At 45.8% G+C, this 27017-nt stretch overlaps 1 protein-coding gene across 4 annotated transcripts in view; it reads right to left on the bottom strand.

Moving 5' to 3' along the window:
- Window positions 1–124: 124 nt before the first annotated feature.
- The window catches only part of mink1 (misshapen-like kinase 1), a 37962-nt gene continuing 11069 nt past the window's right edge, over window positions 125–27017 (bottom strand). For 3 of the 4 annotated variants that reach the window (XM_062536385.1, XM_062536386.1, XM_062536387.1), the window contains 23 exons: window positions 25117–25292; window positions 24630–24699; window positions 23759–23969; window positions 21136–21243; window positions 19237–19428; window positions 18730–18900; window positions 17592–17858; window positions 16668–16747; window positions 16339–16442; window positions 16068–16162; window positions 15265–15288; window positions 14636–14790; window positions 13195–13315; window positions 12883–12993; window positions 11457–11565; window positions 11108–11263; window positions 10719–10862; window positions 9702–9836; window positions 8981–9081; window positions 8461–8610; window positions 6974–7133; window positions 6425–6564; window positions 125–5563 (listed from right to left, as the gene is read on the bottom strand). In XM_062536385.1, coding sequence (XP_062392369.1) covers window positions 5480–5563; window positions 6425–6564; window positions 6974–7133; window positions 8461–8610; window positions 8981–9081; window positions 9702–9836; window positions 10719–10862; window positions 11108–11263; window positions 11457–11565; window positions 12883–12993; window positions 13195–13315; window positions 14636–14790; window positions 15265–15288; window positions 16068–16162; window positions 16339–16442; window positions 16668–16747; window positions 17592–17858; window positions 18730–18900; window positions 19237–19428; window positions 21136–21243; window positions 23759–23969; window positions 24630–24699; window positions 25117–25292 — 3064 coding nt within the window. In that variant the 3' untranslated portion in view covers window positions 125–5479. The remainder of the gene's footprint in view (window positions 5564–6424; window positions 6565–6973; window positions 7134–8460; window positions 8611–8980; window positions 9082–9701; window positions 9837–10718; window positions 10863–11107; window positions 11264–11456; window positions 11566–12882; window positions 12994–13194; window positions 13316–14635; window positions 14791–15264; window positions 15289–16067; window positions 16163–16338; window positions 16443–16667; window positions 16748–17591; window positions 17859–18729; window positions 18901–19236; window positions 19429–21135; window positions 21244–23758; window positions 23970–24629; window positions 24700–25116; window positions 25293–27017) is intronic. The other variant, XM_062536388.1, reaches the window with a different exon arrangement.

The following is a 27017-nucleotide window of genomic DNA, read 5'->3' as shown; positions in this document are numbered from 1 at the left end:
ATTATATTATATTTACATTACGTTAACCCTTCAACATAGATTGGACCTAAACTCATTATGCATTAGCGTTCACATGTCGGGCAGTATAGGCTAGAACAAAAGACACATTATACTGAGGCTGAACTGAGATCAAAGTATTTTTAATTTTACCAACCAGTCCTGTGTTAAGACATGACAGACTCATGAGTTCATTCAACACAATATTTTTAAGACTTTAAATCTCATCTGTTCATGAAGTACAATCTCAAGTTCCCACCCTTAAAACATGAACACTAAAATACAGCTCAAACATCTACTTATCCAAAAAAAGAAAAACAAACTTTTTTTTTTATTATTAAAATGAAAATAAAACATGAAATAAAAAGATAACGTTATCAACCCATCACAGAGGATATCAACTTAGAACGCTTCAGATTTAACCTCTCCTGGTTACCATGACAACATTCTACAGAGTTTAACTTCTTCCAAACCTTGTGAATACTTAGAAAAGTCCATCTAGGATAATGATTTCTTTATCTTCTTTATTATAGAGTCAGAGGAAATGCCATTTGCTAAGAACTGATTACAGCAGATTAAATAGATCAATATCTAAAAACAGCAGTCAAAAGGCCTTTTCTGATTAAGACAGCTGCAGAAATACACTGCATCACTAAAATTACCACCTTGACAGTAATGATTAATGGCATTCTGAGCCTGCTACTAAACATCCAATTCCACCACAGAGGTTTTTGTATTTCTGCAAATATACTGTAAGTGTATTATTAGTGAGATCCACCACTGTTTTTTTGTTCATTTTACAAGATCAGTTAGTTTGGAGAGGGGGGGGGGGGGGGGGGACACAAAGACCAAAATTTAGCATGTGTACTCATCTGGATGATGAAAGTAGTGGATTCGAGACGCCACAAAAGGCCACAATTACCCTTTACATTGGATCCTGTCACACCAACACAAGTACACACAAACATTGGAGCCCATAAGAGTTCATCAAGGCATACAATTTAGACAATATTGCTCTGAAATGAAAGCAGTGTTTCGAGCTTGACCAAGTCAACATTTTTATTGCAATGTGGTAATGATTACTTCACATAATATAAACCGACCTGTGAAATTGTTGCAGTGAATGTGAAACTGTGAGTGCAAACCAAAATGGCTTTGAAATGAATTTATTAATTACACGTGTTTGTAATAACAATTAACACATTGCTAAGGTTTCTGGCAATTAATGCCATGCTTGAGATACGAATTTCATTCGTCAGGGCAAAAAATGTTAAGTAAAAAAAGTGTAACGAAGAAATGTATTTTTACTGATTCAAAACACCTTTCAGTGAAGAAAAGGTGACTATTTACTTGTCAAGAACACCATCATGCCCAACACGAGACTGGTCCTTCCCTCCCCCCTGCTCACCTCTCCTGAGAGAGAGAAAGAGAGGGCTGGGCATGATGCACCTTGATCAGAAAAAGCTCTTACACCTGCCCCAAACTACGGTCACACCCACACACATTCTTCTAAAAAGTTTTTTTTTTTTTTACACAAAAACAAAAGGAAAGAGAAAAAAGAGAAGGGAACTCATTCTAATGCTCAAAAAGTTATACTGTGTATATAGCCACACGTACAGCTACAGTATCCTATTGAATCAGAAATGTATTGTGCTTAGATTGCTAATATATCGGTAAAAATATGTTACACAGAAATCTCTTCAGTGGAGGTACATTCGTTAAATTCTTTCAATATAATTTACATATCTATGTAATAAAAATATCCTCATCCTTATAGAGCTTACTGTATATATTAATTTTTCTCCCTGACCCCTCCCCATTATAGCAAAATCATCTCTTAGGCCTCTCTAAAAGCTTTCCAAGTGTTTCTTAATAGTTCACGGAACACAGATGAACCCTAATACAGCCTTTCGCCACCAGCATCTCCACACTAATACTTCCAAGCAATCTGCAGCAATGTTGAAAAAAGTGATGGCTTTTCTTACTAGGTCTCTCGCTCATTTTCGCAAGTCTAGTTATCAGAGAGTGGAGGAGTATGGCGGTGGATCTCTCAGCTGGCCAGGATACGGGAACGACGAGACAAGACAAAAACAAAACTAAAAAAAAAATAAAAAAATATTCAGCCAGATCAGCATGGCGATGCAGGGAGCTAGGTCCCTCTCCATGGCAACCAACTTGCACAGGTGAACGGCAAGCATGAAAGTTGGAGCATTCTGTCCACAGGCACGATGTAATTACAAATAGCACAGAGTTGTGGGATACTGGTGCCCGCTAGGAAACAGCCCACAGTCCGCCACGCACGTCTCTCCATCTCTAGCCTGCTGTCCATGTCTGCCTCACAGCTTTCCCTCCTGGCTAAATGGCGTGAGAAAGCACAGCAACATGCCCGGTTGAGGTGACACACGCCAGGGAATAGATGCCTGTTGCTTGACTAAAAGAATCATTCCAAAGTCATGGCTTTATGTTTTGAATCGGTTTTAAAGGTGGAAATCAAGGGTCTGTTCTGGCTTTGGGTAGATTAAGTGCACTTTGTTGGCACAAGACACCTTTCTTTATGAACCAGGAGGAGGGGCTGCCATTTTGATTTGGTCTTTAATCTGTAGGCCCTGATGTTCCTTGGCTTACATCCCTGAGGAGAGGTGATCAGCTTCTGCACTGACTCAAAGACACCTCTCCCTCCCTCCCTCCCTCCCTCCCTCCCTCTGTCTGTCAGTCTCACCTTTCCTTCCAATTACACACAAACACAATCGCACGTTTACAGACCACCTATCCCATCCCAAGGCACAGCAATAGTGGTAAACATGGCAGTTTGGCTTCATAAGCAAAAGACTGATTGTATTTCTAATGAGTTTTTTTCTGCCCATTGGTCCAATATTTGACTGTGTTCTGTTGGCAGTGGCATATTATTGTGCCATGCTTGTTTTAGGTCCAGGATTGAAATGTATTGAAGTGTGCTGTAAAGCCATTCACACACACAATAAACTGATGGCTATCAATCAGGGTAGCATTTTGCTATTCAATGCTATCTATCATCTATCATCTGGTTATAAGAATTTAATGATATGTAATTATTCCAAACGTTGGGATACTGAGATTTAAGCTTAATGCTGGACCAAAACATTTGGGCAAATTGTAATGCGTCCTTCAGTTGGAGGAAGACACAAGCATTGGTCTTCTGGTATACAGGGACATTTATACAATTTTAGACTCGGAAACAAAATGGAAAATAAAAGCCTACATATTAGGGAAGATCAAAGTGCTTGATAACATTTGAATATAATCTTCATTTCTTTCAGTTATTAAGATATTCAAGTGCTTCAGTGTATATATATATACATATATTTATATGAAGTGATGTAAATTCTAATTCATATTCTCTTTTCCTAATCATTTTGTTGAATAGCTTTGAAATGAGTAGAAATCACACTTGACCCTCTCACTGTGTGCTTAGAAAGGCAGAGCACTGAACACATGGAGGGGAACATGAGTGTGTGTGGGGGGGGGTGGGGTGTGTGTGGATGACAAGCACACAACACAACTGCTGCATCAGTGGCTGAAGGCTCGTGATGCTATTGCTTAGAACGGTTAGTTCATAAACTCTTTCCAGTTGCTCTATCACACAAACATACACATGGGTAAAACACACACACACACACACACACACACACACACACACACACACACACACACACACACACACACACACACTAAACACAACCTGACATCTCTGTTACAAGCCGCAAATAATTACATCAAGACAGAAAGGGCCAACCAAAGAGTTGCTCTGGAGTTATATCTGTTATTAATATAGGCCATAGAATGACCGACGATCTGACCGGTATTTCACATATCCTTCAAGCTCAATAGAGAGAATGATCTCTATCTCTCAAAAGTCACACTATACTATTCCGAATCCTCTGAGAAATACCCTCCGCTCCCGCCCTCCCCAAAAAGCCTTTCTCCCACTGTAAAAACTGAAGAGGTCCCCTCTATAGAACTTCAAACGAGAACGGCACTAGAACGGCACATATTGCAATAGAACAGCAATAAAACAGTAGAGAATAAAAGCAGGAATAATATCAAGTACGGATACAGTACGGAGAATATCAAATCGCTGTAGATATAGAGGAACTTAGAGGACATTGAGAGGAGAGAAAAAAAGACTGCCATTAAAAAAAAAAGAAGAAAAAAAAACAGAAAATGGATTGACTGCCTCCTATGTAGGAGTACATGTTTTCCGTTACTTGGACAGACAGATTCTTTTAGATTCGTAGGTTTCTTAACGCACAGCAGGGTGAGAAGTGAGAAGCAAGAAGCAGAGGTCGAGCAGTAGTCTGGGGGCGCAGCGGCGCTCCGCGTTCAGCTTGAGTTCAGCCGCCCGTAAGGTGTGTGTGTGTTTACTACCGGCCCCACAAAGTGTCCGACGCAAAGAGTCATCCCCGAGCAGGTACCGCCGCGATTATCGGGGTACCACCACCACCACTGCAAAAGTGTTTTTCAATTAGAGGCCAACAGGCGAAGTCAGCGTTCTTAAAAGCCCCCCCAAACCCCTATTTTGAAAAATGAAAAGTCAACCACTATGATTTTTTAGTTTTTTTTTTGCCTGCATGAAAACCTGCTCTACAAGACTACAAAGTGATGAATGGTAAAATTACAGGCGTTGCAATGCCACTCCTAAACACCAGAGTGCGCTGTTGCAGTACATTTCAGGCAAAGAGCTCTGCAAAGGCGTCACCCCAACAGGAAGCTTAATACAGTAGACAGGCCTGCCAGTCTCTAATATGCTAGCTCTGGTTAAATGATAATAATGACAGACTGCGTGTTGATTTTTGGCTCCCCTGCAAAAACAAAATCTCTCTTAACATATTTTCAAAATTGATTTCTGTACAGTTTATCATAATTTCTGTTGATCAGGAGGACAGGAAGGAATGTTGTTTAAGGACTGATGTGGTGTGTTAATACGGGGCTATGTACAGTACAGAGGACATCTGGAGTCTGTTCTGGATTCGTGTCTACTGTGAGCTTCTGGAGTGCACCATGAGCGAGACAGAGGAGGAAAAGAAGGGGAAAAAAAAAAAAACTACACACACACACACTAATACACCCAGAGGCAACACCAGGGAATCTCACAATGGTGAGGATTTCAGAATAGACCTCCGACCCTACGTACCAGCACCCGAGGTGCATGCATGTGGCTTTAAGTGTGTCTATGTGTGAGTGTGTGTGTGTGTGTGTGTGAATCTTAGATCTGTGGGGATACTGATAACAGCATTGAAGTGTGTCCACATGTGTCTCGGTAACATGGCAATAGCTGCACCCATCGGTTTTCCGAGCTATATGCAAGCAACATCGTTTAAACATTGTGTCGAGTGTGTACAGGCGTATGAAAAGAGAGGGCTTGTTGTAGGGAGTAGAAGAGAACCTCGACGACGACAACAACCACAAACAGCAGAGTGGAATGGCAGTGTGAGCTCCTCGCTGTTCACCAGTTCATGATGCAGTTCCTGTTCAGAGTCATGAAGTACACCTGGCTACTGCCCCCAGAGCGCACCGAGGCGAAGAACACCTGGAGAGAGTGCACAGGAGCACACGCGTCACTCAAATATCCAGCAGACATCGGTCATCGTAACGGATATATTGTGGATATATCCAACAGACATCGGTCATTGTAACGGATATATTGTAGATATATCCAGCAGATATCAGTAATGATGAGATTAGCACATGACGAGCACTTTGAGATCACTGATGTAAAGTGCATTATAAATAAAAGGTGTTATTATTTTTTATTAGCAATGGTAATGGATATATTGTGGATAATACAGTATATCCAACAGATATCAGTCATTGTAATGGTGGATATACTGAATGCATGTGAATGTACATTATTATGCACACGAACATGAACATATGAATTTGAATGTGGTGTGGAAGTGGAAGTAAAGTCAAGTCTATTAGCATAGCGCACTTCATTCATGGGTCATTCAGTGTGCTTTACATAAACAAAGGCAAAGAGTAATAGTAAAGCATACAATGGCAATAGTAAAAAAAAGAAAAAGTTGAAAAAGTACATAATGTAATTAAAGAATAATAATTAAAAAAAGGGTGGAAGTGGAAGGGTTCATTTGGCTGTATGAGAGAGTGAATGTATATGGGTCCTAAGGTGGAACCAGGGCTGATAGACAGGAAATTATCTGTGCCGGAAATGATCACATACTGTACATTCAAAGACACTATAGAGAATGGCCCTTCTAGACATCGTATATGGCCGATCTCAAGCCTGAATTCAGGCACCACGCCTGAACTCTATCAGGCCTGGGTGGAGCAGCTCTGTGTGTGCCGTAGGTGTGTGTAGCTCTGCACCTTGACCACCTGAATTTCCCTCGTTGGGATAATAAAGTTGACTTTGACTTTGACCTTGACTCACCTTGTCGTTTCTCTCGCACAGGAACTTGAGCCTCTGGGCTCTCTTGTGCATGAAGACGCCGTCGAGATGGCCCGTCTCCACCGCACGGATCTCGATGGCCTTCTCGCCCCAGCCCATGATCTGGTTGGAGCAGATGTGCGCTGCGAGAAAAAAGATGGAGGAAATCGCACAAATTAACCTGGACACCCTTTGTGTATACATTTGTTTGCATGTGTGTATATGTGAGTGTTTCTAGTCTGTGCGTGCAGTTTGTGTTTGTGTGTTTGTTTCCGTGTGTGCAGTTTGTGACAGTGAGTGAGTGAGTAAGTATGTGTGAGACTGAGTGAGTGAGTAAGTATGTGTGAGACTGAGTGAGTTTGTGAGACTGAGTGAGTGAGGTAGTGTGTGAGAGTGAGTAAGTGAGTGAGTGTGCTTGTGAGACTGAGTGAGTAAGTGAGTGAGTGTGCTTGTGAGACTGAGGTAGTGAGGTAGTGAGTGATTGAGTGAGTGTGCGGGTGAGACTGACTGAGTGAGTGAATGAGTGAGGTACTGAGTGAGTGAGTGACTTACCCACGGAGGTGGGCATCTCTCCCCACTGCAGCACCACGTCCTTGATGATGCGGCCGTAGGTGTTGACGTAGACGCCCTCGTCCTCGTAGCAGAGCAGCATCTCCATGCCATCAGAGCTGGGCAGGAACACGATGGCGTGGGGCGTCACCTGACTCTGAATCTGAGCGAGCCAGAAAAGGAGACAGATGGTGTGGAATCATCATACAAGTTTACACATTTAGTTGTAGAAAAGAAAACAAGTAAACATAATTACATCTTAAAAGTGTACTACTAGTGGGCCAGACCTGGTCTACAGTAAGAGGAAGTTGTTTTTGAAATCATCCCATCAAACCAATGGGAGTGCAGTATAAACTTTCAATAGTCCAGTCATACTGAGAACATGTTTGTCTTCCATCCTACGGTCTGGGCAGGCTACGAATACCACTTACCACAACACACGATATTAATGCCGAAACATGGCCTCCGAGATGAGGATGTTTTTGAGAGAGAGGTGAAAAAAAGGTGACAACATTATGAAAATGTTGGCATTTAACAAAAATATTTTTTAGGTTTTGTAAAAAAAACATGTTTAGATTTTGAGGATCTAAACATTATATGTAGGTAAACTTTGAGAAAAATGTGAGACACTGCAGCAGTGAATTTCCAGGATTCTATCAGAATGACTAACATAACATATGGCGTGCAGCATAAGGTTAGCGGAAGTGAAAGTGAATTAGCGGATCCACCCAGTGATTCACATCCACTCCAAAATGTGACAACTTAAAATGTTCTTCCTTGGCCCATTCCAAACCATTTTTGCATAATCTTGCTTACGCACAATCAGACAAAGCACACCAAAAAGTAACCACCCAGAGGGAGGTACGGAAGGCATTTAATCCAGCCACTGGCTGTGTGCACCTGACATGCTGCTTACTCCTGCCCACTTTCAGTATGTCGAGAGGGATATCACTAGCTGAGTGAAGGAATTTGATAAGGACAAATCCTGTCTGGACATGATAACATTTTCAAATGTCAGAGTACACTGAACTGAATGAGAACTGACTGGCCTTTAAATGAAGTAGTGCCGACACAAAGCTAGTTTACTTTTTCGCTCCTCTAAGCTTTTGCCGCTGTCTCCAATTGAAGAAGATTATTTTAACTGGCAAATTCTCCATCTTAACCTTTTTTTTTTTTTAAACCAACACTCATTTGTTCTTCTATGTTGCCATTATTTGTCTCTAATGCAACTCGTTTTGGTATTATTATAATGTTTTTTTTAATTATCTTTATTTTGCTAAATTAAATGACTTCTCAGTTCACTGTCTTTCAATGTGTTGATATGTGTGGATTGTATGTAGCCCATTATTCCCATTGTTTAAGTTATGATTCCTGTTATTTCACCCCAGTAAATCAATCACACAGAGCAAACCTCCGTGAAGGCAACCTCCATTTTCCAACATGGCTATAACGTCACTCAGTGTTTTGAGCTACTGTGAATAAGGGCTTACATGCACAGGGATGTAGATGTCGTAGTTGTTCCCAGAGTCCACATCGATGGCGTGGAAGCCAGCGCTGGACCCGTAGATGACCTTAAGCCTCTGGCCCTCCTCCACCGTCAGATCCACCAAACAGGGCCTGTGGGGCAGGTCACTGAAAGACTGCAGGGGGGTGTCAGAACAGTGAAAGGGGGAAAGAGAGAGAATAGTAGACAGGTTGAGAGGAAGGGAGGGTAGAGAGAGAGAAAAAGAGAGAGGAGATATATTTAGGAATAAAGAGGCAGAAGCAGCAGCAGAGGAAGAGACAGATCAAAGAAAAGTAAAAAAAAAGGAGGAGGAAATAAGAAATAAGACTTGTGTTCAGTTAACTTTCTTTGTTAAAACTTGCCACTAAAAAAATCAAATGAGAAAACACGTTGGAGGGGGGGGGGGGGGGGATCTGACTTAATGTACAGCAGACAGAGCCTACTGCAGACTGGCAAAAGGGAATATCATCAGAGACAGAGAGAGCTCAGGTGAAACCCATCCCAACCTTGAAAGCCATGAATTTGTGATAAGGCTTGGGAGCCCAGGCGTACACCTCCACTGCATTCTTCAAAGCGATGACCAGAAATTTGATTCTCTCGTATTTCACTGTGGACAGAAGCACACGTGCACGTGTCAGCTCTTATCTCGCACATTCCTGCACTCCTTCCAGCTTCGTAATGGCAGCAAAGGCCACATGGAAGTAAACAACATCAAACAAGTTGGCAAGACAACATTCAACGGCAGTCATTTGAGCAGTTGAGGGACAAGAATAAAATTCTGTGCACGTATTATTTAACCTTTGTAGAAATTCAACCGTTCTACACCATATGCTGCAATGTAATACCTGTATGTCTCTCTGATTTCATTTGCAGACATTATCAATTTGTTCCTAAAGCTAGAAGGCACGTAGAAAGCAATCCAGCAGAATCAAACTATACATCAAAGTGTTTGTATGAAGATACATATGATGGTGCATAACAACTCCTAAGGGGATGGGAGACAACAACGACAACTTCTATTTAAAAAGCGCTTTATCAAGGCACTCACAAAGTACTTCACAGTGAAGAGAAACCTCCCTAACCGCCACCAATGTGTAGCACCCACCCACCTGGGCGATGCACACCAGCCATTATGTGGCACATGTGCCCCCAATGTGACACCACACCTGACCACACCTCTTCCTCATATCCTCTCTGGGGGCAGCTGCGCCACAGACCAACACTCACCCACTTTGTAGTGCACGCAGCCCTCCATCTCCCCAACAGTGGTCCAGCCCTGTTTCTTCTCCACCTCGGGGTCGTTGTGCAGGATCTTATTGCGGAGCCAGGCCAGGTAGTACACGCGCACTTTATTCTTCTTCCCTGTGTGGGGAGTGAGAGGTCACCATGTTAATCTCTTGAGCTGAGCTGGGAGAGGAAATATCACGACTGGTGCCTATTCATGGGTTTTATCAGGTCCCTTTCCACAGGTGTATACAATCAAGCACCTTGATTATCAATGCAGACTGCATGGTGCTTGATTAATACACCTGTGGAAAGGGACCTGATGAAACCCATGAATATGCCACTGCTGGTTCCAGATTGTGACTGGGCAGACCTATCCTGATACCCAGGCTTTAATAACCAAGACCAAGCTTTTTCACAGTAGCACCTTAATCGTTCTTTGTTAGAAATTGCATAGAAATTGTCTATAAAATCAAGCAAATGTGGCACATTCATTGTCAAAATAAGAGGACAAAGACATTAACAGTTAAAAGTCCACATGCAAGTATATGATGATGCAATTTTCTTAATTTCAGGAACCACATTACAAAATTGCCATTATAAAATGTGTGAGGAAAGACAATTAAGAAAAATAAAACAAAATTCAGCATGAGAGAATGTGTGTAGTGAGCGCGTGGGTGAAGAGTTTCCGAGCAGAAACTTGTGTGAGCAATTATGCTGAGTTAGTTGAACTGTGTAACTCAAGATGAAAATAACATACGCTTGCAAATTGTCCATCCTGTTGGTGAGTATGGTTAACACATGGTACAGTTAGGAGCAGATGCGAGAGAGAACAACAGTGTGTGTGTGTGTGTGTGTGTGTGTGTGACACTGTAGTGTGAGCATGCGTGCAATTATGTGCGTGTGTATGCGTGTCTGAGTGTGAGCATGTGTGTGTGTGTGTGTGTGTGTGTGTGTCTCTGTGTGTGTTTGTGTGTATCACACAGAGACACACACACACAGCCAGTGTGTGAGGAGGACCTGATATAGTGATGAGCAGGTTGAGTCCCTCCAGGACGTCCATCTGCTGGAATCTGCGCGAGTTGATGAGGGGGTAGACTTTGCCCTGACCGCTGCGGTCCAACAGCTTCAGTCCATTCTCTGTGCCGACCAGTAGGTTCACACCTAGAGCACACCCAAAATACACACACACACACACACACACACACACACACACACACACACACACACACACACACACACACACACACACACACACACACACACACACACACACACACACACACACACACACACACACAGCCAGTTATACACAATGTATACTGTATTATAAAACATTAAATGTGCAACCATACAGTGCGCACTGCGGACTCATGCGCACACACACACGCTGAGTGGTGCAGACTCACCCCACAGAGCAGCGCACAGGATCTCAGAGTTGAAACGCTTCTTGTACTTGCGGATCTCGGGCGTGTCGCTGTGAGGGCGGGTATTGGTGGGGTTCACGTTCACCATGGAGCCCTTGCGCACTTCAGCCTTCAGCTGCTCAAACCGCGGCCCCAGTGCTGAGAGTACAGGGAAGGAGTGGTCATGATTTACAAACACAAAATAACAAACAAACAAACAGACTGTTCTGTCTGTCTCTAATCATCAGGAAAGACAAGAGGGATTTCAAATGTTGAGACTACCACAAAACCACAAATATGCAATAAGAGCCCTTTATTTTATGCACCATCTGCACTAATGTGCTGTACTCACTTCCTGGAATGGACTCCCCTGTCCCACCTTGTGGATGGTACATTCCCAGATCCACAAAAGTAGTGAAGGAGGACTTGCCAGACGCCTTTACCAGACCACGTGACTGATACTACAATAAAAGAATGCAGACAGTTGTAAAACTAATTTGTCGTCATCATAGGTAGTAATCCGCCTTGTCAAGGAGGAATGCACTGGTTTGAGAATAGATTACTTACACAGTACTATAGACAAGGCAGTAAAAATGCTTGGTCTTGGTATACCTTCATTATTTCGTTATTTACCTTAAATTGACAGCCATTTGTCACAGAATTACAACAGAATGTTCCAGAGAGAAACCAATGCAACCATTACAGATCCTCCTTAGACTACTGACAGCAGAAATGTAAAAGTCCGGCTTCAGAAAGTATAAGTCCTGCCACACATTTACTCCAACCCTTCACTACACCAGCTGATTCTAATGTGGACGGCTTCTGAACCAGATAGATGAGCCAATTACAGGTAGTGAAATCATTACACCATACGTGCACAGTAACAATACATGGTTGGACTTCTGCATCTCTGACTGACAGTAGCAGACTATAACACATCAGCTGATAAAGCTAGCTTGGCTAGGCTAGTGGAGAAGCAACATGAGCTAATAGACCAGCTGATAAAAGCTAGCTCAGCCAGGCTAGTGGAGATGCAGCATGGACCAACAGAACAGCTGATAAAGATAACTCAGCTTGGCTAGTAGAGAAGCAGCACAGCCTATGCACTAGCTGATAAAAGGGGGTCATCCCTATGTTCCCCTGGTCCTATGTTCACCGATTTTACCCAAAAGTGTCCTATGTTCCCCGGTCACAATACATACCGGGGCACATAAGACCCTTTTTGAGAAAAGTGGGGAACATAAGACCCTTTTTAAAATTGACCAAGAAAAGGGTTCTATGTTCCCCAGTCCCATACAAACTGGGGAACATAGGACCCAGGGAACATGGGACCCGGGGAACGTAAGTACGCTCCCCTGATAAAGCTAGCTCAGCTAGGTTGGTGGAGAAGCAGCATGAACTAATAGACCAGCTCAGCTAGGCTAGTGGAGATGCAGCATGGACCAACAGAACAGTTGATAAAACTACCTCAGCTAGGCTAGTGGAGAAGCAGCACAACAAAGACCAGCTGATAAAGCTACCTCAGCTAGGCTAGTGGAGAAGCAGCACAACAAAGACCAGCTGATAAAGCTACCTCAGCTAGGCTGGCAGAGAAGCAGCGTGGACTACGGACTAGCTGACAAAGCGCTAGCTCAGCTAGACTGATGAAGAAGCAGGGTGGACTAACAGACCAGCTGAAAAAGCTAGCTCAGCTCGGCTGGTTTAGAAGCAGGATGGACTAACAGACCAGCTGATGAAGCTAGCTCAGCTAGGCTGTTGGAGAAGCAGCATGGACTCACATCATAGGCAGAGTCTTTCCCTGGCGAGGAGGTGGAGTCAGTGGGGGAGTGGGAGGGCTGCACCACGTCAGGCAGGTTGGTGTAGCCATTATGGCTACGCTTCTCTGGAGTCTGACGGAGAGCAGGACAAACATGTGGTCAGCATGTGCTCTTGCCACCTGCTTTGGTCCAGCGGAACCAGAACCAAAGTGCTGACCAAGACCAAGTATCAATCCAAGTTGACACACTCGGACCCAGGCTGATATAGCTGCAATACACAAATAAATACACCGTGCCCCACACACACACACACACACACACACACACACTTACTCGTTGCACCAGCATTGTCTGGTCCCCGTACCCTCCAGCTCGCTCTTCCTCTCTCACCTCTCCTTCCTCTTCCTCATGGACCACCATCGTGTTCACAGAGTCGGTGTCTGCATCCCGTGGACTGCACAAACAGACAGCACATGAATGGGATGGCGGGGGTTTACACAGATCCAGTTCCAGTATGTACAGCATATACTGTATATGTATATATATATATATATATATATACAGTGAGGAGCATATGTATTTGATACCATGCTAAAACAGGAATATAAAATCATCATTTGACAATTGATCTTAATGCCTTAATTCAAAAAATGAGTAAAAATAAAACCGCCAAGGACACCAATTTTCTTTGTGATTGAAGAATGTATCGTAAATAAATAAATGTTTTCCTTAAATGCTAAGGGAAGGAAGTATTCGACCCCCTATGTAACCCTATGGGAATTTAGCACATAGGGTTAACATAGGGTCAGGCAGATTTTTATTTTTAAAGGCCAGCTATTTCATGGATCCAGGATATCATGCATCCTGATAAAGTTCCTTTGGCCTTTGGAATTAAAATAGCCCCACATCATCACATACCCTTCACCATAGCTAGAGATTGGCATGGTCCTTTTTCCAATAGGCCTATTAGCCTGTTTGATTTGCATTGAGCTCAGTGAGCATCAAACAGGCTAATAGGCCTACTGGAAAAAGCACCATGCCAATCTCTAGATATGGTGAAGGGTATGTGATGATGTGGGGCTATTTTAATTCCAACGGCCAAGGGAACTTTATCAAGATGCATAATATCCTGGATCCATGAAATAGCTGGCCTTTAAAAATAAAAAACTGCCTGCCCCTATGTTAACCCTATGTGCTAAATTCCCATAGGGTTACATAGGGGGTCAAATACTTCCTTCCCCCTAGCATTTAGGAAGAACATTTATTTATTTACGATACGTTCTTCAATCACAAAGAAAATTGGTGTCCTTAGCTGTTTTATTTTTACTCATTTTTTTAATTAAGGCAATAAGATCAATTGTCAAATTATGATTTTATAATCCTCTTTTTAGGCAACTTTAGCATAGTATCAAATACATTTTCTCCTCACTGTATATATATATATGTGTGTGTGTGTGTATGTCTGGATGATTGGATGGATAAACACTGTGCTCTAGTTCTCTCTTCTATCTAAGACCATTTGACAACCTTGAACTCATCTCTACCCTCACACCACAATATCCTGCAGCTTCATCTTGTGTACTTTCCCTCTCTCAAGTGCACTTAATCTCAGAGAATGCTGGTACCTGGGAATGGACGCCCAGTATGAGGGCTCACTCAGGGTACATTTGTCTGTCTCTAGCTATTGAGTTTTGGGTTTCAGTATCTACCTCTCTTTATTTTTCTGTCTCTCTCACTTAATTTCTCTCTCTCTCTCTCTCTCTTTCTCTCTCACCGGTCAGTCGGGCTCTCCTCCTCCTCCGGTCCTTCTCCGCTCTCGCTCTCCTCGCTGCTCTCGCTACTTTCCGAGGAAGAGGAGTAGTCGTTGGCCTTCACCGGAGGTCTGGGCTGCTCTTCGGCCCGCTCCTTATTAGTGTAGAGCCCGTGGTCCTGATAACACACACCGCGCACACACACACACACACACAAAATACAAACCCAGTAAGAGCAGTGAATCAATGAGATATTACAAGGACAAAAAATATTTAAAGCTCCCAAAATTACATGACAGACGAGTAGACATTGGACACGTTCTGACGGACATGCAGTCTACACCAAGCGAGGGGATTTAAACAGTATAATCTGATTAGCATTGCATTCGTCATTTGGGGGTCACGGTACGGACGAGATGATCCACAAGCCAGTTTCAAACACCAAAGCACCTGGCATGCAGACGCGGTCACGCTGTCACACACACAAACACACACACACACACACAAGCTCCGGCACTTGGACACACATGTACACACCTGCACCTGGCATACAGATGCAGTCATACACACACACACACACACACACACACACACACACACACACACGCTCTGGTGCTTGGGGACACACATACACCGGCCATCGGTTACTGACCTCTCCTATAGCTCGCTTATAACTCTGGGCATCATAGATGGACAGTTTGGTAGAGCAGGGGGGTAGAAAGGAGTGATCAAGAGGAGTCGGGGGTGGGGGTGGGGGTGGGGGGTCAGTGAAGGTGAAGGTCAGGACACAGAGGGAGGTGAGCAACCGACAGGATTCCCAAAAAGGAAAAAAAGAGAAAGAAAGAGAGGGAGGGAAAGAGACAGGAGGTTAGTGCACAGTGTCTATAAAGTGCTCAGGAAAGATGGTGTGAAAGAGTGTCTGAAAAGGATGAAGAGTTCTACAGGCAACTAGTATGCAGAGACTACAGTGGACAGTATTCACTAGAAACATAGGAGTGTCTGAGGACATCATAAAAGGAGGAGGAGCATCCATAGACTACAGCAGAGGGACCTTAGAAAACCACAGACCATCTCTCTAACAAATCTAGCACAGTGGCAGTAAAAATGATACGTAATACAAATAAGATATACATATCGTTAAATACTGTCAGTGTTAAAAATGACAGTATCAGCAAACACCTAATGTACTGAGCACTTTTGAGGCCTATATTCATCTTAAAAATAAAAGCAAGAATATACAGGCGATAGTTTATTTATCTATTTATTTATTTTTAAATAGTTACTATCATTTAAAGAAAAAAGAATGGGCAAACTGAATCACTATACTGAACAGCCACATGTTGTGTGCCGTCTAAAGCCTGAGAGGAAAGGAAGCGTGTGGCGTTAAGTGGCGTGGCGTTGCACGGCGTGGCGTAGTATGGGACTGTGCGGGTGGAGAGAGGCGTGCAGACCTACCGCTGGGCGACTGGGACGCGAGGAGGTGCGCGACTCCCCTGGCTTGTGCCGCCCGTCATGGTGCAGGATGGGAGACGAATCCATTTTGGAGGAGCCTGGAGGAGACCATGGAGGGGGGGGGCGGGAAACAAATCTCATAAACACACACACACACACATACATACAGTACACACACATAAACACACACACCACAGCTGCCCAATTGCCTAATCTGGACACGCGCACACACACACACCAACACACACACACGAGCATGTTCCCACACACTGACCCAGAATGTGGTGTCTCTCCAGGGAGCCTGTCTGGGGCAGGTTGGACACCACGCTCATGCTGTCGCCCCTCTCCCAGCGGTCATTGCGGCTCAGGTCGGGATTGCTGTCCAAAACAGAGAGCCCAATTAGCTCAGCGCCGCGTCATGGCAACAATCAATAATCTCGACAAGCAATTACCTCAGCCATTACACACGACACACGCAATAAATATCAATCTCATAAACTATACGTTCAGATGACCTAGCTGACATAAGTTATAATTATGTCTATGCCTGTGTGTGTGTATGTGTGTGTGTGTGTGTGTGTCCTGTCTTTAATTGTAGCTCACCTGGCGCGGACTGGGTGTCTGATCCCGGAGGAGAGGTTGGTGTTCAGCGCCGTGGCGATCGAGGTAGTCCGCTGGGGGATCTGAGACGGACGGAGGAAGGAATACCAGGAGAGAGAAAGAGAGAGAGAAAGAGAGAAAGAGAGAGAGAGAGAGAGAGAAAGAGAGAGAGAGACAGAGAGAGAGGAGGACCAAACAGATGGTCTTAGTGAGTGGAACATACACTGTCTTGAATAAGTCTTACATATTCTCTTCAATGACCAGAGGCAAATGGTGAAGACTGTCTGTCTGTGAAGTCTGTTTTTGTGTTTTTGAGTCACAGTGGACTTACTTGTTGTTCTGCAACGGGTTCCTGCAGAGTCTGTTGTTGATAGCTTGTTTTACAGCACTTAAGCAACCAAACATGCGTACATATATGAATGTCTTCAAAATCCCCCCCTATTTATTTTAATAGATTAATTTAAGCACCATGTAGTACCACCTGTTTGCTTCTAAATTAAATGATGTGTCAGTGTACGCTTGCTCTCTAATTCATTTGCACGAATGCAGCAGCAATGACAGTAAGTAAATGTGTGTTAGTCATTAGTTAGTAATTAGGAGGACTGTCTGGCTGATGCTTATGAATATTCAGTTGAACATGGCCAAAAACCAGAACATCATCCCTACATAACTGCCCTTAACAGAGTGGTCTGTTAGCTCCTGTTCTGCCTGTACATTTACTTTAACATGGCCAAATGTATAGCTACTGTATGTTTTGGGCATGTTAGGTGCATGTTTGGCATTTTAGGATGGGAAGGTTTTTCCTTCTCACAAGTGGAGAAACTGCTTCTTATTTTAGCCCCACCACCGTCACAGTCATCATCATCATCATCATCATCATCATCATCATCCTCCTAATCAGCGTCAGCTTCCTGTTTTTGCGCTCACTTTGGGTGGCTGCTCGGCCTCAGGGAGGCGGATCCACGGCCCGCGGTCCTCCCTCATTGGCCGCGGCTGCGGGGCTTGGCTCTCGGAGGTGGGGTCGGAGTTCTGGCGCACGAGCTCGCGGGGGTGGAGCGGGCGGGGGGTGGGGGTGGGGGAGGGCTCCTGCGTGGGGAAGGCGGACATGGTCTTAGTGGGCTGGTCGCACAGGGACTGCGAGCGAGGCACGGGCGCCGCGTACGGCTTCAGCGGCACCAGGTGAGCCATCTGGAACTGCCGGCGGGAAAGGTAAGGGGGGGGTGGGGGGGGTTGGCGGCGGAGAGGGTGGAGTTGATTGGAGTGAGGTGGAGCAAATCACCAAGGCGAGAAGGGGTGGGGGTTGAGGTGGGGGTCACCAAGTGATTTACAGGGAAGGCAGAGTTGAGCAAATTTCAGAGGAGAGGATGTTATCGATTTTGATTGGAGGAAATAGGGAAACGTTTTGGTGGGGGGAAAAAAATCATCAAGAGTAAAAAAAAAAAAAGACGAGTTGAGGGTTTGTATTGATCGTTGATCGTATAGTTTACGTTCCAGGTTTTGATTGATTTGATTTGATTTGTAGAGGCACGAGCACAGGATTGGAGTCGCAGTCAAGGCCACCAGCAGAGGATCCGCGCGTCGCAAGCAGGGGAGGAAGAGGATAGCATTTCCCCACACACCAGAGGAAGTCGAAACATGCAGGAGGAAAAGGGCAGAGACAGAAAACACCAAGGAAGAGAAGAGAAGAGGGGGGAGGAGAGAAGAGAAGAGGAGAGGAGAGGAGAAGCACTTTAGAGACAGATTTAGATCTAGGCATCTAAGGCAGGAATGTTAGTAAAAGAAATAGCAAGAAGCCAAGTCTAACAAGGCACTTCCACTCGGTGGCATGTTAACTATTACATAATCAGCTTTATGTGCATGAAAATGGCAAGTGAACTGTAAATACTGCGCAATGATTCGTAGTTTCATGGTTCATTTATTTGCGGCTCATCTCACCATATTTAAAGACACAACCTGGTCTCTGACAGTCCCAACCCATCTTTCCAAACACATATTGTCCTCCATATGGTCAGCATCAGAGAAAAAAAAAGAAAGGGGGGGGGGGGGGTATAAAATAAGCACAAACCTTGCCCTGTCCACCCTGTGGTTCGACCGGACGCTGCATGGGTGGGGTCTGGGCAGCCTGCGCCGCCCCTGATTGGTTGATGGAGTCGGAGCGTGACTGGATGTTGGTGTCGGACACAGTGGTGCAGATTTTGGGCGAGCCCTGTCTGTTTAGCTTGCTCCGCTCCTCCACCTGTGAACCAGGAGACAGGATGGGTAGGGGTGGGGGGAGTGGTGTGGGTGGGGGTAGTGGTGGTGATTAAAGACACAATAAGATAGTGGGGGACATATTCAGACACACCACACCATTTTATTTTAAGAAATAAAAGAAAAGCACATAAGAAGTTGACTGAGAAAAAAAAAAAAAAAAACCCAGGAACAGCTCCAAAACAGATTCAGCACACACTGTACTCTCTCCCTTTTGGCTCCCTCTCCCTCTCCCTCTCCCTCTCCCTCTCCCCTCCCCCGCTGGTGTACGTGTTGGCACGTAGGCGCCCCCCCCCCCCCCCTCCCCCGCTCTCCCACTCACTTCGCGGGCCCACGCCGGCTTGTTGTTGGCCTCCAGGTTCTTGCTGTAGTGGTAGAGCTGGGGCTTCTTGTCCTGCTGCTGCTGCTGCTGCTGCTGCTGCTGCAGGGACACCAGGTAGGCGTGCTCCTGCTGCAGCTGCCGCTGCAGACGCTCCGACTGCCGCTGCTCCTCCAGCTGCTTGCGCTTGTACTCCTGCGGACGCAGACGCACGTGCGCACGCACACCGGGGGTCAGAGGTCAGAGGAGAACGTACGATCAGACTGGCGCAGGTCAACGTGATCAGGGAAATATGGGGATCACTGTCTGCACATGACGAGACTGTGTGTGGAGGGTTCGGGGTGGAGTGGGGAGTTCGGGGTGGAGTGGGGGGTGGGGGTGCATGCTGAGGGCAAACAGTTCAGGTCATCATGGGAGCATTTGTAGACTGGTGTTAGTGGGAGTATGTTTCTGAGGTATGTTTGTTTGATCTTTTTTGGGCTTGTATGCATAGGCACACACATGCATCTAACGTTTCACATAATAAAAACACACACTCACAGAAAGGGACATGCAGGCGCTTGCCTCTAGCGTGACAACGGGACAATGTTCTGAAGTGTTCCGTAACAGAACACTCGATAAAATCCATTAAAGAAAAAACAGAACATTCTAGAAGCCCTGTTCCTGTTCTGTTTATCACGTTAAGAGGTAAAGACAGCATATGAGTTTATCATATCTGCCACCACACTTAAACTTCCGGATGCCAGAGGAAGGACAGGGAAGAGGGGGGAAAAACAGGGAAGAGGGGGGAAAAACGAGAGATGGAGAGAACAGGAAGTAGGAAACACAGAGGAGTTTACCATGAGCAAGGCCTGCTCCTGAAGCAACTGCTGCTGGAGTATTTCTAACTGTCGCTGTTCCTCCTCTAACTTATGCCTTATGAACTCCTGAAGAGAGAGAGAGAGAGAGAAAGTGAAAGAGAGAGAAAGAAATACAGTGGAAAGTAGTATTAGGCAACAAGGGAAAAAAAGACAGGAAGACAGTGTGAGAGAGAGACAGTGGAAAGTAGCATGAGGAGAGAAGAGAAAAAAAGACAGGAAGCCAGAGAGAAAGAGAGAGAGAGAGGAGAGCAGGAGAGATAGGAACATTGCCAGGTTAAACAGGCTACACTGAGAGGGGGGGGGTATGCTGGTCTCCTGGTTGGTTGAGCGAGCCAGCTAGTGTGGAATGACTTAATGCAAAGTCTCTTAGCAACACTGACACTGGCATTATTCTCTTGTGCTGCTGCTCTTGATAACGGGCCAACACATTTCTTACATTCCTGCAATGTTTGTATAGTTTCTCCACCGCTGAACTGCTGACACGGCGCCTGGGCCGTATGGAGAAAGCTAAACGGCGGGCGGGCAGGCGGATGGGTGGGTGGTGTTGAATGTCCCTGCCCGGCCTGGGAAGCAGGTGCTGTGGGAGAGAGAGGGCTCAGTCCGAGGAGCTTTCCCGTAATTCATACTGATTAGTGTGGAATGTTTCTGTCACTCCGAATCCCGGGGACGGGAGAGCGCAGCGGCAGAGCGCGAAACTCGGGCTCACCCGCAGAGCTCTGCGAACAACGCTGTCACACCAGCTACCTCTCGAACACACACACACACACACACACAGACACACAGACACACAGACACACAGACACACAGACACACAGACACACACACACACACAGACACACACACACACACACACACACACACACACGGGTTGCGCGCATTCACTGCTGCATCGTGAAAACCTGCTTCCATAGCAACCCCCGTCAGACATTCCAGGGCCAGAGAGGTTTCACAGTGGAGCTCGAAAGAGGCTGTGCGGAAAGGCCACGCCTCTGGCGCGCCCCGATTGGCCGACTGCAGCGCAGCGGCAAAGCCGATTGGTTACCTGCTCTCGCTCGGCCATCCTCCGGTCCTCCTCCCTCCGCATGTCATCCAGCCGGCGGTGGGGGCCCTTCTCCTGCTGTCGCACCATCTCTCGCTCTTTTCTCTGTTGCTAAGAGAGCGCGCGTGCACGCACACGAGAGAGACAGAGAGAGAGAGAGGGAGAGAGAGAGGGAGAGAGGGAGACAGAAAGAGAGAGAGAGAGAGAGTGTTAGGTGGAGAGGTGGAGAGGAGAGGAAAGAAGGGGCAAAGAGAGAGAGCGAGAGAGAGAAAACACCGGGATGTGAGTCACTTGTACCTTCTTGGCTGAACAAATACATGCCCTGCTGCTGCTAAAACCATCTTACATTCTCAAGAGTGGAGAAAGAGGAGAGAGGAGAGAGAGAGAGAGAGAGAGAGAGAGAGAAAGTGAGGGAGAGAGAGGGAGAGAGGAAAGAGTAAAGGCATTTGATGGAAATTGTGACTCACTGGACTGCAACACTGCTACTTTTTTCCTGCCTCCCTCTTTTAGCAATTCACACAAACATTAAGATTTGTATTTGCATTATTCAACTCTGCATGCCGTTCCACCATTCAAACAGCCCTAACATCCCCGCTCTCGACTTGAGCCTGAGCAGTTGCACAAATGTTCCCCTGTCTCCCCTGTGGATCCAGGGCCCATCCACTAGATGAAATCCATATTGCTCAGAGAGGACTGCAGCACGCCAAGCCCTGCTTCCTGCCTGTGAGGGTGTCAATGGTGCGTTTGACCATATTCTTGTGCGGTGGTAATGTTGGCACGTGTGGTACCGACCCCTTCCCGATGTGATCCGTTTCATTAGCGCTGGGTGAACAAGTATGAACACCGCCTTTGAAAAGACGCCACCAAACAGACGCCGACAACTATCCTTTGAGAGGCTCTTCTTTTCTCTCTTCTCGTGTCGCACAATAGCCAGAGATAAATATAACTAGCTAATGATGCTTATTACATTACGGACGTGTGAATCCGCTTTTGTTGTCGCCAATCAATGCCCGACCATCTCCCGGGGAACAGACAAATGCTCTCTCCATCTCCCCCCCTCCACTCAAGCCTACCCTCCTCTTCTTTAATGACATACACAATCAATTCTTATCTGGGCGCACCATTTATTGACAGCAATAGGCTGAAAGAATGACTGATTTGCCAAGAAAGCCTTTCATCTTAAAAGAAACGCAGCTACACAACACTGGCAAACTTAATTAGAACAGAAACCACAGCTCATGGTGAAGAGCTCTGCTGCCAAGCCTCTGCTCGCTGGCTGCAGCAGCAGCGGGGACCAAAGTGTTCTGAAGTCGGTAGCGGACTGGAGTCCGACTTTTCTTTTAGCTGCGTCATCAACCTCAAGACTCTTTCCTCGCCTTTGTTTACTTCCAAAGGAGCTCTTGTTAAGCAGAATACCACACAATCAGAAGTGCGCGGAGATCAATGGCCACGGAAGCAGGCACAGTACCTACACAACGGCACTCTCTAGCATGGGAGTATATAGATATGCGACAGTGGCAGGTATTTTTAAACATGGTGGGCGGAATGCGACTGCATAAGGGTAGTGTCAGTCATTTATATGGATCACAAGCATAGTCAATACAGCCAAAGTGGATGTTTAGGTTTGCCACTTATTCTGGATAACCACGATTGTGGCTTTTTATGATGTGCATTTTTAGGTGCCGTCTACTGCAAGTTTGGAAAATAAAAATATGCATATTGTTTATATCGTGCTTGCAAGATATTCCATATCAATTCAACACAAAAACTGAGAAGAAAAAATATGCATTTAGGCATATTTATGCATTTTTCTTACTGCAGACTGTTTCAATCAAAAGAATGTCATTGGTGGATAGGACAGAATTCCAAGGTGATATTGGAGATCTATGCATGATATCATCCCAGTGGGAAAATATCCAGCAAAAGATTTGGTCTTGTTGAGAGGAGAGGAATATTTTAAAAAGCGGTATACATAATACTGCCATTGTGTCTATCCATAACTGAAAAGGTATATCTCAGCAATGTTTTATGGTTGTTTGATCTGATATGTAATGACCAAGCATTTCATAGCAGTTGCTAGCATGTTTTGGTTCTTGAACAAAAACAGGAAGAATCAGGCACAAAATAAACTAGAATATTCATATGTTGAAGTAATAAAATGCTTCTTTAAAATGACAACAGAAAATTATTATTACAAACACATACAGTATGGAGCATACAGTATGGTGTTGTGTGGGATGCTTGATTCATACAGACCAGGGTTTGTATACGTCTATTGTTATTGCTATTATTATGTTAATTTAATTTAGTCCTTTAGTCTTTTTTATTATTATTTAACCCACATGCCTTTAATGTTCATGTAACGTTCACTGAGGTCATTGGGGGTCTTTTTGGACAGCTGCAGTGCTAGTCAGTGACTGGCGGAGAGGTGGACATGATAAATAAGGTCACGCCATTGAGGGCAACAGTGTCTATGACACTGACACTGGCTTGGCTACCACTTCTGCCATCACTGCCGCTGTTGCTGATGTTGTTGTGATGGTTTCCATGGCAGCAGCAGCAGCAGCAGCGGTGGCGGAGACAGTGGCGGTGTTGGGGGGTGAGGGGGGGGGTCTGGGTGCCCTACCTCCTCCAGGCGGCGTCTCTGCTCCTTCTGCTCCTCGATGCGTTTCTGGCGGTCGTGCAGCAGCTGGCGCTTGTGCTCCTCGGGGTCGCGGCGCTGCGCGGCCAGCTGGGCCTGCTGCCGCTTCAGGGCCTCCGAGCGCTCCTTGTTCTCCTGCTGCAGACGCAGGAAGTCCCGCCGCAACGTCGACTCGCCCGGGACATTCAGGATGGAGCTGAGAGAGACACACACACACACACACGCATACCGCAGACACGGGGGGGGGGGGGGGGGGTTGGATAAAAAGAGGGTGGATAGAGACATTAATGAATGATACACAATACACAGAGGAATTCATAAAGGAGCAAGATAACAATATAAGCATCCGACACAAGACAGAAGAAAAACAAGGAAGAGGAAATAACGAGTCGGCGCAAGAAATCAAAGAGCAAAGGGGACATAATGAAGACGAGGAGTGACAGGAAACGGAGTTCAAGTTAAGAATGACGCAAAAAGAAAGAGATTGAAGAGATCAAAAGGACCAAAACAAAAAGAGAGAGACAGAGAGAAAGAGAGAGAGAGAGAGAAAGAGAAAGAGAAGATAGACATCGTGAGAAACGATTGGAGGCGAAAGGGAACAAGCCCGGAGATGTTGGCGCAGGTCTGTCACAGCAGGTCCCGTGCCCATGGGGGGTGGTCCGACCTGTAGGAGCAGCAGCAGCAGCAGCAGCAGTAATGCCAGCCGCGCTCAGACGACACCTCTCTCTCCTCATTAGCTCACTGGTACAGAGACGCTGACATTATGCAATGATGAGGAAGAAGAGGCCTCGGAAAAAAAAAGAGTATGATGAAGAGCACGTGAGCCTTCAGTCAAGCCTGTTTCAGTTCTGGTTACCTGGACTCTCGGTCGTCCCCGCGGTTCTCATCGTCGTCATCACTGCCACTGTATTCATACTCAGTCTCCTCTGTGGGATGGCGTGAGACAGAGAGAGAGAGAGAGAGAGAGAGAGAGAGAGAGAGAGAGAGAGAGACAGAGACAGAGAGAACGAGAAAGAGAGAGACGTAAAGATAGAAACAGAAACAGAAAAAGAAAAGAGTAAAGGAGTCAATAAAAACTTGTTAGGCACTAAAAGAAATGCATATTTTCTATAAACATTTAAATACCAAAAGATTCGTATAGAAAGTCATCAATGATACCAAATACATAGATACGGTTCACTGAGTGCATAACAAGTATATCAAGTTCAACGACCCCACCTACCCGCACACACAACCAGCTACGTAGCCACTCCCTAGCCAAAGGGACAAACAGACACTGCTTGGGCGTCGTATCTATAGACCTCGATGGCTCCGACCTCAGGCAAATGGCCGCCGGGACTCACCTTTCTCGCCGCGCTTCTTGCGGGTGCGGTCGATGTGGTCCTTGAGCTGGATGCGCACCTGCCGCTCGGTGGGCTGGTCCCGGATGAAGGAGTGCTTGAGCAGCTGCTCGGTGGAGGGCCGGCTGGGGTACGTCTTGACCAGGCAGCCCTCGATGAAGTCGATGAACTTCTTGGACCTGGACACACAGGAAAAGAGCGGAGAAGGAAGCAGGAAAGAGAATTAGACAATACGATGAAGAACCGCCAAGTAGTCCATGTTGAGTCTCTTGAGACACAGCCATAAAAGGTCAAGCCATGTAATGAACCATGCATTTCAACTGCATTTGTGTGCACATATTTGAGAGCTTATGCAATCTTAACGATTGTTTTCAGTTCAGTGTTTTTCATTCGTAACAGTTCCATTCTCTCTCAATTACTCTTTTCAGGCCCTTTGGGATTTTAAGCTGATTTGTGATCTCTAATTTGACCACACAAAAGCAGAAAATACTTGTGTCTGGTGAATCTCAGCTGGACTCTTATGGACCCCAATCAGCTATGGTCAGGAGGTCAGTAGCAGGCCCTCTCTGCCACGGGCCCGTGTCTGGTGACTGCTGGTATGTGTTTGTGTTGTTTACACCCGTGACAAGCTGGTCTGGAGTTACACTTATGACCCCGACATGTCACACCCTCCCTCCCTCCCTCGCCGCATCATGACTGAGACTCATCCACGGCCTGGCTAATGGATTTACGCCGAAGGAGCCGGCAAGTCAACAAGCGCACGCACTCCGCACAGCTCATCTCAGCTCAGCGGTCTTGAATGCGTTTTGCGGGTGAAGCCTTTCTGAATGTAGGGTTCTCTTCAAAAAAAACTTCAGTAAACAAAGCTTGAAACATTTAAAGCTTGGTTAAGCTTTAGGCATGAATGCATTGACTTGCATGTCTGAGTGAATGCTGTCGTGTCTCTTATAACTGCTGTAAACAAAGCCTCAAATATGCAGAGAGCTCGTGGGCTTTTAGACTCGCTTGGCATGAGAGTCCTGACGCGAACAACAGGAACACCGAAGGGCGAGAACAGGAGTCAACAGGCATGGTTGGGGGCGAACCTGATGTAACTCCTAATGGGGACAACTGTGCTGTTTTTCTGTGTCGTGTATAAGGTAATGTATTCTGGCCACTGTGTCGTGTTTGGTGCGTTTTTATGTGTTGATGCGCTGTGGTCGTGCTAATGCTCTCTTCACCCGGACTCTGACTCTAATAGCTGCAAAGCATGGCTAATGGGCACGCACACGACTAATGGCTTCAGTGCCAGCTGCAGTGGGCACTCCTTCTCCTCTCCTCGACTCTGCCCTGCCCCAGCACAGCAGTACACACACACACACACACCGACACAGAGAGAAAGAGAAAGAGAAAGAGAGCAATAGAGAGAGAGAAAGAGCGAGAGAGAAAGAAAGAGAGAGAGAAAGAGAGAGAGTGAGAGCAAGAGAAAGAGTGAGAGAGACGTCCGTGCCAGGCAGGCCACACGTGAAAAAGAACACTGCGTCTGTTCAGTGTTCAGACCTCTCTCGCGCCCTCTCTCTCTCAGTCTCTCTCTCTCTCTCTGTTTCTCTCTGTCTCTCTCTCTGTCCGTCTCTCTCTCTCTCCTGCGCCTGTGGAATGCACAGTTGTTGCGGGCGTTGGGTGGCGACCAGAGCAGCGAGGGGACGCCTGGCTGCTGACTCCACTAAAATAGCCCACTCTATATCTCTGCCTGTCCCACTCTCCCTCTCTGAATACAAACACTGGCCAGCCTACTGCTGCAGCTCACAGAGCCATTTGACAAAGTACACACCACGACAGACCATGCCAAAAAAAATGAATAAAATAAATAAAAATGAAATAAGTTGTGTGGATAAAGGACAGAAAGGGGGCACGAAGAAAGACAG

This window comes from Sardina pilchardus, chromosome 5 (assembly GCF_963854185.1).
Source record: "Sardina pilchardus chromosome 5, fSarPil1.1, whole genome shotgun sequence".
In the NCBI taxonomy this organism is placed as follows: Eukaryota; Metazoa; Chordata; class Actinopteri; order Clupeiformes; family Clupeidae; genus Sardina; species Sardina pilchardus.
This window is presented reverse-complemented; position numbering and strand designations above follow the sequence as displayed.